This window comes from Mustela putorius, unplaced genomic scaffold (genome assembly GCF_011764305.1).
Source record: "Mustela putorius furo isolate JIRA1106 unplaced genomic scaffold, ASM1176430v1.1 tig00537227_pilon_pilon_pilon, whole genome shotgun sequence".
Taxonomy (NCBI): Eukaryota; Metazoa; Chordata; class Mammalia; order Carnivora; family Mustelidae; genus Mustela; species Mustela putorius.
The window spans coordinates 44,715,737-44,732,880 of NW_025422368.1; the positions used below are offsets into that span (position 1 = coordinate 44,715,737).

Below are 17,144 nucleotides of genomic sequence, written 5' to 3' on the forward strand. Positions count from 1 at the left end.
AAAGTCTTCTTTACACTTACAGGCACTTGTCCATCACCAAAAATTATAAATAGCACCATACGGAGCAGCTCTGCAAATGCTGTTCTATGTCTATAAACATTTCCTAGACATAAAGTGGAATCTTTTAGCCTTAATAGTTCTATACTGATGTCTTCCTCTCTCCCTCCCTTCCTCCTTTCCTTCCCTTTCTTTAACAATCTGGACATCCGTTGGTTGCTCTCAGTAGAATTATGTTTGTTTTTCAAAAGTGCTAGAAATATTTGCAACTACTAACATTTTATTAGAAAAGATACAATTATCAAATGTTTTGTCAAAAATATAAATTCATGGTTACAAGAAAACAGATATAAAATTTGTTCTTCCTTTAGAACCCGCATTTTCCCAGGTTGGAACTAGATTTGTTAAGCATATCTGATATCTTTAACTTTAAATATTTTGCCACCTTCTCTAGACTGGGAGGGCTTATTTATATGTTTCAACTCTGGAAATTGAAGTGAGTAAGAAAACCTTTCAAAACCTTTCAGTTATTTCGGAACTGACCAACATTTCAGCAGTTTGAGTAGATGGCCATGATTATCAAGGCTTTAGCCGTTGAATGTTTTACAATTAACCACATACAAAATTTACTAACCCAGGCACCTTTCAAAATCTCTAATTACTGTGTTTCTATAGTAGTATCCCATTTCCCCCTTTTCTCATGATAATGTCTGCACTCTTAATGTGTTTGAATAAAATAACTTTTGCTTATATTTACTCATATTTTGCCCTCTCCTCAAAATCCTATGATCATTCTTCAAAGAACTGTCTTATTTTTGTATCCTTATACTTTTATATACTGTGAATCAAATACTGATACCTCTGCTACAATTAAAATAGAGGCATAAAAACAAAGCTCACTCATTTCAAGTGGTATTGGCAGCCAAACTATGTTAGCGTATCACAGTAAGTTGGAAAGCCCTTGACGTATTTTAAAATTTGGGAATTAACTTGTGGGGCGGAATCTGACTAGTTGTTAAGCAAACTATTTCCTTTTCCTCTTGGACACACACTAGGCTACATTTCCCAGTCTCCCCGGCAGTGAAATGTAGCCATTTAACTGTGTTCCTGCCAGTGGAATGTGGCGGGGGAAGTGATGTGTCTACTTTCGGGTCTGGTCATCTTCCCCCACTCCATGACCTCTAGTCTCTGGGGAAATGGACAGAGTTCTGAGGACCTAGAGGAAGGAAGGAGATGGTAGAAGCCTGGATCCCTGACTTACTGCTCGGGAAAGAACCAACCCCAGAGCTGTCTAATCTGGAATCTCCATGCTGTCCCGTTGGATAAGCAGGAAATAAGTCAGTCTGATCTGACTAATACAACTGCAACTCACTGGGAAATGGGTGCAAGGCCCTTCTCAACCCTCTCCTTAGCTTTCTTGTTATTTCTCCTTCCTCACTCCAACAGAGATACATTGTGGTGTATTATCAGGGATGGATTAGAAGCTGGAGGCTTCAAGATGTAAGCTAATGGCAGAGCTAGAGCCAGAATCTAGGTCCTCTGATTCCCAAGCTTAGCTTTTCCCCCACTCTCAGTGACACTACACCAATGGCTGGTGCCCAGAAGTACTGAAAAAGAAGGAAGGTATCAGGAAGAAGGATGTAGATAATAATGTCGGCTGCCACAGAATGAGAAAAATGGCACATCTCAGTGAATTTCTACCAAAACTATGAAATATCTTTTCAATGACTTAGTTGCATTTCTGGGAGAGCTAATGAAGTTAATGTTCCTTGGGTTCATTAAGTAGATAAGATTCATGATTTTTAAAAAGGGACATATCTATGATATCTGCAGCTGATAGAATCTAAGCATCAATATCCGAGCATCAGAAATACAAAAGAAGCCTGAAATCCAACTTATAATCATATAGAATTAAGTAGGCAAATTCACTGACCTGATTCTGAGTTAATTAATAATTATCAAAGCTTCTATCAAATGAATTTAATTTTTTTCTTTCTAAGAAACTGGAACATAAATTTATACTGTCTATTTATATTCTTTCTTGGTCTTGTATAGAAAATTATATTTCCTTCTTTGGTGCCAGCCCTGTCTGACACAGGTAACTGTATACCACTTATTTGTTGAATTGGCTCTTTGACCCATTGGTGACTGTGATCTCTTCAAGGTCAGGAAACATTGTTTAGGTGGTTATAGTATTAACTTGTTTAATGTTGCTTCTGAAAATATATGTGATTTGGGGATTTTATTAACTCCACTTTGGACCACAGAAATTGGAGATCATTTCCTTACTATGTCTTGAAACAAAAATAGGAAAGGGAGTGGAATATACTTTTTTAAAAAACTCTCACTTCTTGTTTATCTTAACTGGGACATAAACATTAAAGAAATCATCAACTGAATGAGGGGATAAGCCTAGGTGTCAAATGACTACTAGGTTACCACAACAGTTTTTCTAGAAGTTCTGACTCCTTTATGGGAGATTTTAGAAAATTCAGAATTTATTCTACCTACTCTCATTCAACCCTCAATTTCCATTCCTAGGAGAGCAACATATATGGATGGTTGGTATTGAAACCTGGTTTCTAGAAAAGTCAAAACTGGATCTGTTTTTAGGGTGCTTCAATAGTATATATCCTAGAATATACTCTGGAGTTTCCATGTGCTCTTCTTACCGGTTCTTCCCTCTACCACCACTTGTCGGGATGAGATCCCACCGCTTACTGTTGTTACCACCACAGAGTAGAGGCTGCCTGATTTGAGGGAGTGGAAGCTGTATCTGCTGGTCTCACTGGAGACACTTTCATTTTTGATGACCACATTTTCATGGATCAGTAAGACTTGGTAGAATTCTATGTCTCCCAGGGCGTGGGTCCAGTTAGTAAACAGACTGCTGGTTGTTCCTTGGTTGGCCACATACAAGCCAGTCACTTGGGCAGGCACTGGAACACAGTAGACAAAGAGAAGAAGGAAAAAAAAACAACAACAACACAGATAACATTTAGTCACCCTAAAGAAGTATAGCAAAATGGGTCAAAAGTAGAGACAGTCTTAAAGATGCTAAAAATATATCTATTTTTTTTTTTGCTATAGATTCTCAACTCTATTTCCTGTGGCATATGGCAAACTACTCCCATATAGAAGCTGCTTATATGGGAAATCAAAATTGCTTCAGATCCACGGATGAGATGATGCTTACCTATTAACTAGTTTTGAACTTACATTTTCAATAATAAAAGAATGATATTTTTTAATATTGTTTACTTTATGGGATTTTATCTGTCATTATCCCATGAGAACTGAGAGCCTCATTACCTACCTGAGCTGATGGTTGTTACGGGGTGGTATTGGGAAATCCCTTCCACCTGATGATTAGGTTGTAGTTTAGAAAACTGATTAATTCTTTGGCACATTCTCAAGAGCACCATTATTATTATACAGGAAGATGTTACAATAGTATACATTATATTATCCTATAAGAATAGTAATAATAATAATAGTGATAACCATAACAACTAGTAAGGATAAATGAGTGATAACTATGTGCCAGTTATGGACTCAATGGTTTTTAGAAATTATATTATTTGAAACTCATTCAAAAGTCTATAAATTTGACTTTGTTATTTTTCTTTAGAAGACCATATGATGTAAATAACTTAGCCTATCTATTATCAGAGTGCTAACAAATAGTTATCCAGAGTCCAAAGCCTGATCTGCCTAAAACTGTGAGCCTGTGTCCTTTTCCTAATTAGCAACTATTGTGATTTCTAATCTATCCATTAAAAAAATCTCTTACATAGATCTTGAAGCTGGTACTCGATCAGTTATATCTTCTTTGTGCTTCTTCCCTGAATTATGGTAATTAAAAGGATTGGGACCTTGGCACAATCCTTCTCAGAAATTGTTGACTTTTGGATTAAGATACAAATACACTCATTAAAAAGACACTACTGTACAGGGATCAGAAAATTCAATTTTCATTCTAAATTTCACATGGAAAGCAAAGGAATTAATATGGAAATAATTTGGAAAAAGAAGAACAAAGTTGGAGGAGTACAACATCTGATCTCAAGACTTACTAGAAAGCTACAATAATGAAGGCAGTCTGATACTGGCAAAAAGATAAACACATAGATCGATGGAACAGAAATCAGAATCCAGAAATAGACCAACATATATAGAGTCAGTTGGTTTTTTACAGAGCAATTTTGTGGAGGAAGAATAGTTTTCTTCAACAAATAGGGCTGGAATTATTAGTCGTCCATATACAAAGAAATAAACCTTAACCCAAATCTCACAGACATATAGAAATGAACTCAAGACGGATTATGCACCTCAATAGAAAACCTAAAATTATAAAAGTTTTAAGGGACAATCTTTTGTGATATCATGTAAGGCAAAGATTTCTTCAATATGACACCAAAAGCATAGTCTCTGAAAGAAAAAAACTGATGAATTGGACACCAGAATTAAAAACCCATGATCTGCAAAATACACAAATAAATTAATCATAAGACAAGCCACAGTCTGATAGAAAGCATTTCAACACACATTTCTGACAATGAACTAATAACTGAAATATGAAGAATTTTCAAAATTCAATGATAAAAACAAACAACCCCACCAAAAAATGAACAAATATTTGAAAATATGTTCTCCCCTAAAGAGGATAAATGAATGGTAAATAAGCATGTGAAAAGTTGCTAAAAACTATTAGGAACTAGTGAAAGGTAAATTAAAACTACATAAGATACCACTACATGCTTATTGGAATGGTTAAAAAACCAAACAAAACTCAGCAATGTGAATGTCGGGAATGATAAAAATGATCTTAAGACTAAAAGAGTGTCTTGGACTTCCAGTTCCTACAGTATAGTGGGCTGCATACCCCAATAAACACAACTACATGTGTTGGATAAAATATAAAAATGTAAATATATGAGTGAGTTGTCAAGAATGTAAGGAATTCTCAGAGACTAAAAAGATAGGTAACCAGTTCACTGAAGCATACTTTCATCTTAAGGGCATCTTTCAAATACAAATTAAAACTTTGATCTGTGAAATTGGAGGTAAAGTGTAGGACTTTCCCAAACTAAGAAACCTCATAGGTGACCCTGCATATCATTGGATCCTGAAAGGTTACATTCTAAGTGTAAATGAAATAAATATTCCCTCTCTGCTCCTCATATTGCCCCAGCATCCTTGGCACTGGGTGGAGAAAAATAATTATCACTGAGAATTCATAACCCTAGAACAGTTTCAGTGAGTTTGCAACCTTAATTCATAAAACTGGGTGATCAGAAAACCTCTAAGTTGACAGTTTAGATTAAAATAGGTCTGGGTTGATAGCAGTCCTGTGCACCTCAAAGAATCAAATGAAAAGAAAATTCTTTCTAAAACCCATCTGTAAACAAGGTCTCAAAGAATTCCCACAGAGTAAGTTTCCAAGATATATGAGTTTACAGTGAAAAATCACACACACCTAAGGAAGTAAAGCACCATGAGCAAAAGGCAGCAAACTCAATAGACAACAGGATTGAACTTCTGAAGATTTTAGATATTATGGTTATCAGATATAGAAGTTAAAATAAAAATGGTTTATTTGCTAATGGCAATAAAGGAAGATAATGGAAATATGACTAAAGAGCAACAGAGCACAAAACTGATTTGGAAAAAGAGCCAAAAAGAATGTTTAAAAGTGAAGAAATAAGCAAGTAAAATTTAAAACTCAATGGATGGATTTAAAAAAGATTAGACAGAGCTAAGAAAAGAATTTGGGAGCTAAAACACAGGGATGAGGAAATTATTCAGACTATAGCCCAGAGAGCAAATACAAGGAAAACATGAATATATATGAATATATATTCTAGACTACTAGAAGGAGAATAGAAAAGGACTGGAGAAAGGTGAGAGGTAATGTCAAAGAACTAATGGCTGAGAATTTCCAGGGTTGATGAAAGATACTAATCTACAAGTACAGAAATCATCATGATCTCAACCAAGATAGAGGCATCTATGTCTAGGTTATCACTGTAAACAACAGAGCACTAAAGGCAAAGAGTAAATCTTAAAAGCAGTCATAGTAAACAGACTACCCAGAGAGAAACAGAAATTAGACTGATGTCTGACTTTTCAACAGCAAGAATAAATGCCAGATAGACAACAATATCTTCAATGTGAGAAAATAATATCTTCAGTGAGAGAAAATAACTTACTTTCTTCCTTTCTTTTTTTTTTTTTTGAAAATAACTTTCAAAATAGAGTTGTAACACAGAGAAAATATCTTTCAAGTTTGAAAGCTATATAAAGACATACACAGAAAAACAAAAGTGTAAAGAGTTCATCCCTAAAAACTCTAATAAAGACATTTGGAGGCACCTGGGTAGCTCAGTTGGTTAAGTGTCTGCTTATGACCCTCATGATCCTGGAGTTCTGGGACCAAACTCCACATCGGGCCCCCTGCTCATCAGGCTCTGTCTCCCTCTGCCCCCCTCCATTCATGATTGCTCTCTCTCTCTCTCAAAAAATAAATAAAATCCTTTAAAAAAAAGAAAGAAAGAAAGAAAGAAAGAAATTTGAAGACTGTTCTCCAAAATGAAGGAATGTAATCTCAAATGGAACTTGTGAGATACAGGAAGGGAAGATGAGAAGATAAGTGGTCATTTTTTGTGGGGAGAGAGAAATAAAATACAGAACAATAATATATAAATTGGAAAAAGGGAGTCTTTGATGATGATTTTGCTTCCTATTTCTGAGAGAAGAAGAGAACTATCAAAGAATTAATTGCCACCACTATATCTACTTACTGGTATATTCATCCAATACTTTTTTCTTCCATCTGATCCTAAAGTTAAACTACTTATGTTCTTTTCTAAAGCCAATTTCTTTACTTGTGCTCTAGATCCCACAGCTTGCTTACTCATAGAATAAGTACAGCCATTCTTCCTCTCTCTTTATATTATCACCATTTCTTTCTCTTCTAGAACATTCCTATCAGCATAAAACTTGTTATTTCTTCTATCCTTAAATAAAATCCTCCTTTCAAACAGACCTTCTCTTTCAGATCATGCTCTACTTCTCTGCTTTCTTTTGCAGCAAAATATCCTTGGAAAAGTTGTTCTCAGCTTCCATTTCAAAATAAAACCAAACAAATTAAAAAACAAATAAAACAACTACCAAGAGTTGAAATAGTGTAATAGAAAACAAACAATAGGAAACATTCATAAAACAATGACCAGTACATAATAGGCATTCAGTGAACATTTGTAATTCAAACATTAAACAATTCAGTAGTCAGGATACTTTTTAAAGTTTAAAACTTATAAAAAAAATTACCTGTTCTTCCTTTAGTTGAAGATGAATTTTTTAAGTCTCCACTAATACTGGTGACTGTAGCTACATATTTTCGTCCAGGCACCAGGTCAGTAAAAGTGAATTCTTTGGCATCTTTGGGGAGCGACTTGTGGATGAGTAAGAGGTCTCTGTCAGCTAGTGAAATGATGTATTTCTCCCATTCTGCTACAGGGGTTTGCCACATGATACCCAAAGAGGTTTCATTGGCATGTTTGACACGAAGTTGGAGGACAGCCAGGGGGACTAAGGAAAAAGCAATGGAGACTGCGTCATTGACTTGCCTCAGAAACACTCAAGAATTTCTTAGAGAGCTCTTCCAACCACAGGAGTGTTCCAGTTCAGCATTTCTTTTCTGAAAGTGTAGGAGCTCTCGGTGGGGGGGGGGGGGGGGGGGGGGGTGGTGATTAATCTCAAAAATTGTGTGTGTGTTTGTTTAAAAGATTTTACTTTTAAGTAATCTCTCACACCCAACATGGGGCTTGAACTCACAGCCAAGAGGTCAAGAGTTGCATGCTTCACTGACCGAGTCAGCCAGGCATACCAAATTTTGTTTATATAACCTATCCAGAAAGGAGGATTCAAAAGAATACACTGGAAAATGCTTTCCTGGGTCATTTATTTTGACCACATATTACCTTGAGTGTTTATTTCTTCATATGAATTCTATGATATGAAAATACTTAATTCAATCATATCATCCACAAAAACACTAAGAAAGGTCCACATTTGACTATATAGATGAAATTAGGAGTATTTTTTACCCTGTTAGATAGGAAAGACAAAGTGCTTCCCTTTTTCTCTGGGTTCCCAACTTTCTCTGGAACATTTCTGAGAACTGGACACTGATGTATCCATGAAAGGGAAAATAATAATAGTATAGCTGGCAAGCAAGAATAGTATCTGATTAAAGGTTCCCATTATCCAAAGAATTGAAATTGTTTCCATTTCTCTAAAAGGTTTCATTACAATTTCTAGGACACATTGCTAAGAGTAAAGTACTAGTCCCATAAAACAATAGGGAAACAAAATTATGGAAGAACAAAGTGTGTAAAATTATATTGATTTCTACATCAAAGAAATTTTCTGTAATTCTGTTCTAATTGAGTCCTGAAATCTGTATCTTCCTTCTTTAATATATTGAAATCAATTGGATTGTTACATCAAAGCCTACTTCAACTAACCTTATTCACCTAGAGATACAGTTTAAGAAAAGTTCTCCTGATAATTATGCCAACTGCTGAGAGCCCCTACTGTTTCTTGACAGTACTCCAAGTTATTTGAGGTGAATGAGATAAAACAAGGGAAAGGACATAGATACTTGTCCTGTAAAATGCTGAAATGAGCTTGGTTTAAGCTTAAATAGGCCTTTGATCATTATCTAAGGGATATTAATATTTAGAAAATGAAGATATGACTGGAAGACCCAGTTGGCAAGCTAAGGATATCTTGATCTTCTTTGACATTCTTCTAAGAACATTGAATCAAAGTAGTTATTTCCTTATCATCAGGCAAGACTAAGAGAGAAGATACTTGAATTTCACTCCAAGTGTGGAGTATTCCATGTCATAGGAATGTTGAGTTTAGAAGGACAATTCTCTTATTTGAAAGTTGAGCAAACAGTCTCAGAGGGGTTGTGACTTCCCCAAGGATTTACAGTATAGTGGTGACAGAATACCAAGACCCATGTCTTGGGATCCTCATTCTCTTCTACCTTAAAAACCAAATATATTCCACTTCCCTTTAATAAACTTTCTTTGGACCATGAATTTCCCTCATTAGTCAACATTAGGTCAAAGCAATGGTTTCTAACACTGATCACTAGCAAAAAACTGTCAACTATCTTCTTTTGTGGAGGGGATTCTCCGATTGTTTTCTTCTTATTCTTTTGGTGTTTAAAATGTCTTTCTTTTCATAAAATAATGGATTTATTAGTGGAAGCAATTTTTAAGTTCTAATTTGACAAAAATAAACATTACCAAAACTAATTCAGTCTAAAAGTCTATAATATCTCAAATTCAGGGAACATGGTGGGGGCGGGGGGAGGCATTGACAGCTACCTGGGTTGCTTGGGAGAGGGACCAAGTTAAGGTTCCAACGTCATTAACACCTTTGTATTTGCTTACCTGTCCTGCCTTGGGAGCGCTTAGAATTCTTCAGATTTCCACTCTCAACAGTGACTTCTACTTCATACTGTCTTCCCGGTATGAGCCCCAAATCATCTATGGTGTAGTGTGTCTCCTCCTTTCCCACGGTGATGTTGAGCAGCACCACAGAATCATTGAAGAGCAGGATGCGATACTGCTCCCAGTCTCCAGCAGGGGGCGACCAGCTCACTACTAGAGACCTTATCGAACCATTGCTCTTTACCTCCAGGTTCCCAACTTTGTCTGGAACTAAACGGTGAAATGATGTCAAAAAGGAGATTCTAAAAACCAAAAGTAAGGATACTGATTCACTTTTCATGGGCAACAGTAGATAAGAGACCTAATAGCTGCAGTTCAAAACATTTCTATTTGTGGATTGCAAATGAGTATTTTTTCCTCATTTTGGAGACGTCAGACACTCAAGAAATATATGCTAAGGGACGCCTGGGTGGCTCAGTTGGTTGGACGACTGCCTTCGGCTCAGGTCATGATCCTGGAGTCCCGGGATCGAGTCCCACATTGGGCTCCCAGCTCCATGGGGAATCTGCTTCTCTCTCTGACCTTCTCCTCGCTCATGCTCTCTCTCACTATCTCTCTCTCAAATAAATAAATAAAAATCTTTAAAAAAAAAAAAAATAAAAAAAAAAAAAAAAAAAAAAAGAAATATATGCTAAAATCATCTTAGTAATATATCAATAATGGATCTTCTGTAACACTGTTAATAACCTAGCAATCTGACCACTATGTTTTATTGACTGCACACCAGCCCTAGAGACAATATTGACGTTGCCTCTAATGATGTTGACGTTGATGGATGTGGTGTCTTTTGGTAGAGACACTGCATGTTGTGGTCATGAAAGAGTCCTTCCTTTATCAACTGACAAGATTAATCTTCTTGCAAGGTAGCTCTGGTCTAATTACTCATTTGCATAAAAGCATGCAAGGTCTCTCCATTAATTACAGAATAAAACATCAAATCCTGGGTCTGGCATCTGTAGCTTTCCAAAATCAGACCCGATATCCTTCTGGTCTTAATTCTGACTAGTCCCTGCAGCCACCCACCCTGCTTCTGCACTCTCTCCCAGACTGGCCTCCAGGTGCATGTTCGGCAGACCTGTAAATATACTGGGCCCTTCTTCCTCCATGCCTTTGCTTATACTTGCTCAAATACCCTTCCCTCTTTGGCCTCTTCCCTTGTCAAGAGCCTCACAATTTTTAGGTCCAGTTAAAACCCATTTCCTCCAAGAAGTCTTTACTGGTCTTCTGAACAAGAATTTTGCTCTCTTGTTTTTCTGACCATATGGCTCTTACTTGGAATCTCTAACAGCACAGAGAATGGACCCTGGAATTAAACACTCTGGTTTAAATGCCAACCCCACCATTCACTGCCTAGATGACTAGGGACAAATTATTTGAGCTCTCTGAATTATCTCTAAAATGATGATAATAACAGAACCTCTCTTAAAAACCACTCTTAGCTTGGGGCTACACAAATACAGGTTACAGGCCATATTTGGTGTAGTTTGCGGAACTCTGACATTTTAACAACTTCCCAAACTCATAGCACAGTAATTGATACATAGAAGGCACTGGATAAATATTTAGTGACATAAATTAATAAAATAATTTGTGGAAAACATGGTTAAGTGCTAACTGGCTCTCACTCTAGGAGTTAATCAGAAATATTTTATTCCTTAGTATCAAAGCTAATGCATTTACACGACTTAAGTGGTGTGACGTGAAACAGCACAGGGCAGAGCCAGTTTATGCACACCATTCAGGAAGCACTCCAAACACATTTGCTTAAATAACTCAGAGGAATGCAATTAACCTTCTGTTTCACTCTGTATAGGGGGCCCTGGCAACCTCAGTCATGTAGACTACATTTCCCAAGTTGGAAAAGGAGTCTTCCTTATAACTTATTTTGTTCTAAGATGGATCAGAGAATGATCTGGACAGCCAAGGAATATTCTGGAGCCCTACACTCACCTGTTCTGCCCACTGCCATCTTCTGAGCAGACAATTCACCAGAGACACAGCTGATGGTAACTTGATAAAGACGTCCAGGGGTTAAGTCTTTAAACTGGGTTTCAGTAACGTGGGGTGCTAATGTTCTGGATTCTTTGATAGTCCCTTGGTGAAACAGGGTAATGTTGTAGGAATCCACATTGCCGGAAGGTCTTTGCCACCTGACTTTTAGAGAGGTCAAAGTGCCATCATTTGTCACCTTCAGATTTGAGACCTCCATGGGGGCTAAGTAGAAGAAAGGAAAAGACATTTTAACTCAGGACATAGTACCTGTCTTATTATGGCCAAATTTTGACCTGCATTTTAGTCCCTACAAGATTCACACCCTGCTCAGAAGAAAACAACAACTTCACAAGCAAAAAGAATACTGCAAAATCAAAGAAAGGCTGTCTGACTAGTGGAAAGAGCATAAACATGGGCATCAGGAGACTGGATTCTGGCTCAGACTCGGCCATTAGTCACCTGGGCAACCCTGGACATCTCTGTCTATCTCACTGAGCCTAGGGATCCTAACTGGCAAATGAGGTCTTGGAATGCTCAGAGAAGTCTGTCATCTGCCTGATTTCCCACCTTTATGTGGTTAATAATAGCAAGTACATATTAAATACATTGGTCAACACACCAGCTATCACAAAATTTTGCATGTTAAAAATATTTTATCTTTCATATAAAATAATGATAAAGTTATAGCTCAAGAGTTGTGTCATTATTTCATCAAAAGAAAAAGGAAACAAGATGAAACCAGAGGGGACACAAACCATAAGAAATTCTTATCTCAGGAAACAAACTGAGGGTCGCTGGAGGGGAGGGGATTGGAGGGATGGGGTGGCTGGGTGATGGACATTGGGGAGGCTATGTGTTATGGTAAGTGCTGTGAATTCGGTAAGACTGATGAGTCACAGACCTGCACCCCTGAAGCAAATAATACATTATATGTTAATTTTAAAAAAGAAAAAGAAAATGATTACAAAAGAAAGACACTTCAGTGACTATTTCTTCTACCTCTTGGCTATATCACAATTTTGGGCTTCACTAATAGCAAAATAAAAATATTTCATTTTAAAAATGGGCACAGCATGCTGCTTTGCATAGGCCAGTGAGAAATGTAAATTGCCCTTGCTATACATAAAGAAGTCTTAAGATATAAGGTACTTTTTAGGTGCCTGGGTAGCTCAGTCAGTTAAGCATCTGCCTTCAGCTCAGGTCATGTTCCCAAGGTCCTGGGATCAAGCCCCGCACTGGGATCCCTGATCAGTGGGGAATCTGCTTCTCTCTCTCTACCTCTGATCCTCCATGCCATCCATGCTTGCTTTCTCTCAAGTAAATAAATAAGTTTTTTTTTTTAAATGATATAAGGTACTTAAAAAAAAAGATAGTATTTTTAAGCAGTCTCTATACCTAAGATGGGGCTTAAATTTACAATCCTGAGATCAAGAGTTGCATATTCCAACATCTGAGCCATCCAGGTGCCCCAACATATATCGTACATTTTTGTTGGGAATGGCTATACATCTCTGAGGTATGATATGAAGATATGTAAGTGTATATATAGGTGCCCCCCAAATATCTTTCCCATCAATCTCTTGTAGTTATTATTATTTTTTTAATCTCTTGTAGATCTAAGAGCTCCCCCCGCCAGAGTAATTTCTAAGGCTCTATATACTTAGAAGTTTCTCTTAAAATCAGATAGCTTACCAAGAGAGGGAATTTATTAACACATTAGACCCATCAGAAGCATTAGAATCTACTAGAATGTAAGTTCCATAAGGACAAAGACTTTGACCTTCTTGGGCACTATTATATCCACGATGCCTAGCATATAGTTTATACTATACTCAGTAGATAATGAATGAATGTGGACATGAATTATTCATGTCCACATTCATTTAGCACAGATTAGTTTCTCCAGCTATGTTAGCATGTGAGAACAGCTCCTGTAGTGTTGGGTCTCAGGACAAGTTTTGTTGGATAGTACTGAGAAAATTCATCTTGGCTCATAGTGAGTGATGTCACAAAGGCAAGGGATGCTTATTTAAAAGAAGGAAGTAGGAATTCTTATCAAAAAGGTCAGAATACAAAAAGATAAGCCGAGATTATATCAATGGCTAGCTCTCCCATTTCAGACTGGTCTAAAATTTAGAACACATAGGAGTCCCTCTTCCTCTGAATAGAAAAGTGGGAATATCTTAAGGGATTTCTATAATGTATGAATTTCAATTTGTCTCCTAGTCAAATAACTTAATAAACCATGGTTATTAAACATTTTCTTGACGTGAGCTTTACTTTGTTCAGCTAGTTAGTGGCACTTACCTGTCCTGGCCAGTTTCCATCTGTAGTTTTGTAGTCCTGCAGCCTCGGTCACAATGGTAAGGTTGTAGAGGTGGCCAGGGGTCAGTCCATGAAAACTGTAGGAAGTAGCATATTTGTCTATGACACTGCTATGAACTAGGATGTCTTTATCCATCAGCATCAGCTGGTATCTTTCCACATTCCCAGAGCCATGGGACCAGGAAACCAGGAGGGAATTGGTTTTTGCTGAAATATTGATATCTTTCACTGGGGATGGCACTATAAAAATAAAATGCATTTCCAAAGGGTCATTCATAATTTCCTTCAAGAAGACATAGACATGTTTAATTCAAAATCACATATTCATGGATGCTTCTCTGTACATCTAATTTGTGTAATAAGTAATGACAATGGCGCTCTTGAAATTTCACTGCAATCTGAATTAATGCTCTTTTCAAAGTCCATACCCAAAGCTACATCATAGTTTACTAGTCTCTCTCCCCCATTTAACAGGTAGTAAGGTGATTTTTGCCAATTAACTATGATGTGGCGGGGCATCAAAGAGAAAAAAAAGGGAAGATGAAAACCAGGAAGATAGCAATAAATCAGGTGAGAAAGTAAGAGGAGAGAGCATGACCAGAAGGACAGTACTTCCCGGAAGGAGGTGAAGTGTGTCATTGACATTGGGATGGGTGGGTGCGAGCAAAAACTTGTTCCAGATGTAGGAATATTTAGGAAACATCATGACTTGATGTTATGAAAAGAGTATACAAAGGAGGAAAACACTTAAGCATAAGTTTTATGGCACAACTCAGAAAAGGAGGCAGAAAATGTTGTTGCTAAGATTTGAGTTAGGAAGGTCTTTAGGAAACATCTGTTTCACTCTGGAGAAAATTCCAGTCCCAGAGAAATCCCAGAACTTTTTGGAATCACCTAGCAAGCCAGCAGCACAGCCACATCTTCTTATTTTCCGTCTACTCTTCCCACTGTACTGCATAACATCTGTCTGTCTGTCTATCTACCTACCTATCTGTCAGCTTTGGTCTGGGGGCTTTCTTATTTCTATCTCTTCAATTTTAATATAACTCCAAAAGAAGCCTAGACGTTTAAATACTCTACTATCTGTAAGCAGGTCTTACCTGTTGATCCATTAGTATAAATTGTAGGGGAACGTTTTTCTCCAGAAACAGCTGTGATGGCAATATTGTATTTATTACCAGCAGTGAGGTTAAAAAATGTATGTTCGTTCCATGAAGCACTCTCGTGAATTTGGGTCTCCTGTACCTTTTGGTTATTGTCAAACAACTGCATCTCATACCAGGTGACTTTTCCAGAAGAAGGAGTCCACCGAACATGCAAGCTGGTTGAAGTACTCTTGTCTTCACTGACTTCAAACTTAGCCGGAGGTAAAGGATCTGTGAGGCCAAATCCAGAAAGAGAACATGACTTGAAGACTTTTGCAAATATATGATAGTTTGCTGGGACCCAGGTTCATTTTCCTTAAAAACTTTAAGAATCTGCTGCCTGTGAAACAAATTGGTATTTACTCCACTTTTAAACTTACTGTTTCATTTAAAAACGAAATCCCTTTAGCTACTAGTCATATAAACTTCTTTTTCTAATAAAAACGTTTTTTTGTTAGGACAGTTCTGAGCTTAGAATTCCAAGTAAGGTTATATTTTCGTTGGCTTGCAAGTTTAGCACTTTTCATACATGGACAAACATCCAGGGCTATGGCTGGATAAATACCAAAAATCTCAAGAGAAAATACAGATATTCAGAACTAATTTTGAAATTTGTACTGAACTTTTTCTTCTTTAGGTTGTGGATTTGGGGGGTTAAGAATACATCGCTTTAGGTTGTTTTTAAATATCAGAAACCCACCAAAGATAGAGCCTTGATTATGAGCCTAACCTAGGTTTGCTCATCAAAATGAATTCTCCCAACAGGTCGAATTCCTTACGTCCTTAGATTTTCTCAACTTGAGTTCTGGGACATTTTGGAGCTGCTGAAGCCTCTAGAGAGAGTACGAGGGGTTAGTCCTCACCCAGATGTTCACTTAGATTCAACTGTCATGGGTGAGCTTGGGGAGTCCCATTTCCCATTTCCCATGCATGGAATCTTCACTGTGGAACTTGAAATAGGAGGAACAGCACGTCCCTGGGGTAGGAAATAAGTCAGCAGTGTTTAGGGATCAGCCATTCTATGGTGCAGTAGGACCATGAGAGAAATAAGTCTCTCCCTACCTGAATGCAGGGAAGGACAACTTTGAGAGATATTTACATAGAAGGAATTTTCAGAAATCCAACCTGGTTCTTGATCTAGAAAATCGGATCGAGATATTGGAGGCTAAAACTCAAAGCTAGGTCAGATGTTTTCGTGGCATGGCTCTAGAGATCTGTTCTTATCCACATCTTGGTAAATTATATTTTGCTCACAAAATAGCTTCAGATTCTAGATCTTAGAACAGTATATGTTTTAAGAAGGTGCTTGCTTGTGATGAACATCCACATAAATAGGAACAACGTAACCTTATTCTGTATTAAAAAGGTGTCTATGGCCCGCCAGCTCCTGAGATTATCTTTGGGTCACCTATAGACACCATCCAGAATCTAAATAACAGCTTATGGTCGATATAATGTCTTTCTTTGCATGTTTTATGCTGTGACTTATAGGAGTATATCTTGCAAAAAGCACACAAGCCACATGACATTTCATAATATAGGAACTAATAATAATATAAATGTCTGCTGACAAGGAAGCCTAGACAGCAGTAACTCAGAGAGCCCACAGTGCAAGTTATGTGGTTTATACCTTAGCACAGCAGAAGTTCACAGGCAGAGCATAAGCACTGTTGTCCGAGAGCCTGGGGCTAAGTCTGGCTGTCAGTAGCATAGCTGTGTACTTCAGGCAATGCTTTAAGCCCTCTGCACCGCTGCTGTCTCATCTACGCAATGCAGTTAAGACTACTATCTATTTGGCAAGATATTTATGAAGATAACGTTGTTTTATCTAGAGCTTAGAACAGCCACTCAGAACAGTGTCTGGCACATAGCAGGTGTTCAATGTTAGCTACTGTTGTTGTTATTATTTCTGTAAACAGGAGGCGGTCCTATCACGGAAGCAGGGAATCGTCTAGGTGGAGTGTGTGGACTTTGGGGTCAGACAGAACTCAGTTCAAGTCCTCGGCTCCGTCGTGGGTCAGTCACAAGACTTTGGACAAGTTACTTAACCTCTCTAAGCCTCCACTTTCCCCTCTGTCTGGGAGTATCATATAATCATATTCTATATATATATATATTATATTACATTATATATAATATTCTCTATATATTA

At 37.4% G+C, this 17,144-nt stretch overlaps 1 protein-coding gene across 2 annotated transcripts in view; it reads right to left on the reverse strand.

Annotated features, from left to right (window-relative positions):
• PTPRB (protein tyrosine phosphatase receptor type B) overlaps window positions 1-17,144 on the reverse strand; it is a 116,017-nt gene that overhangs the window by 58,752 nt on the left and 40,121 nt on the right. For both annotated transcript variants that reach the window (XM_004752439.3, XM_045072848.1), the window contains 6 exons: window positions 14,948-15,223; window positions 13,830-14,087; window positions 11,481-11,744; window positions 9,471-9,740; window positions 7,330-7,590; window positions 2,670-2,936 (listed from right to left, as the gene is read on the reverse strand). In XM_004752439.3, the coding sequence (XP_004752496.1) occupies window positions 2,670-2,936; window positions 7,330-7,590; window positions 9,471-9,740; window positions 11,481-11,744; window positions 13,830-14,087; window positions 14,948-15,223 (1,596 nt within the window). The remainder of the gene's footprint in view (window positions 1-2,669; window positions 2,937-7,329; window positions 7,591-9,470; window positions 9,741-11,480; window positions 11,745-13,829; window positions 14,088-14,947; window positions 15,224-17,144) is intronic.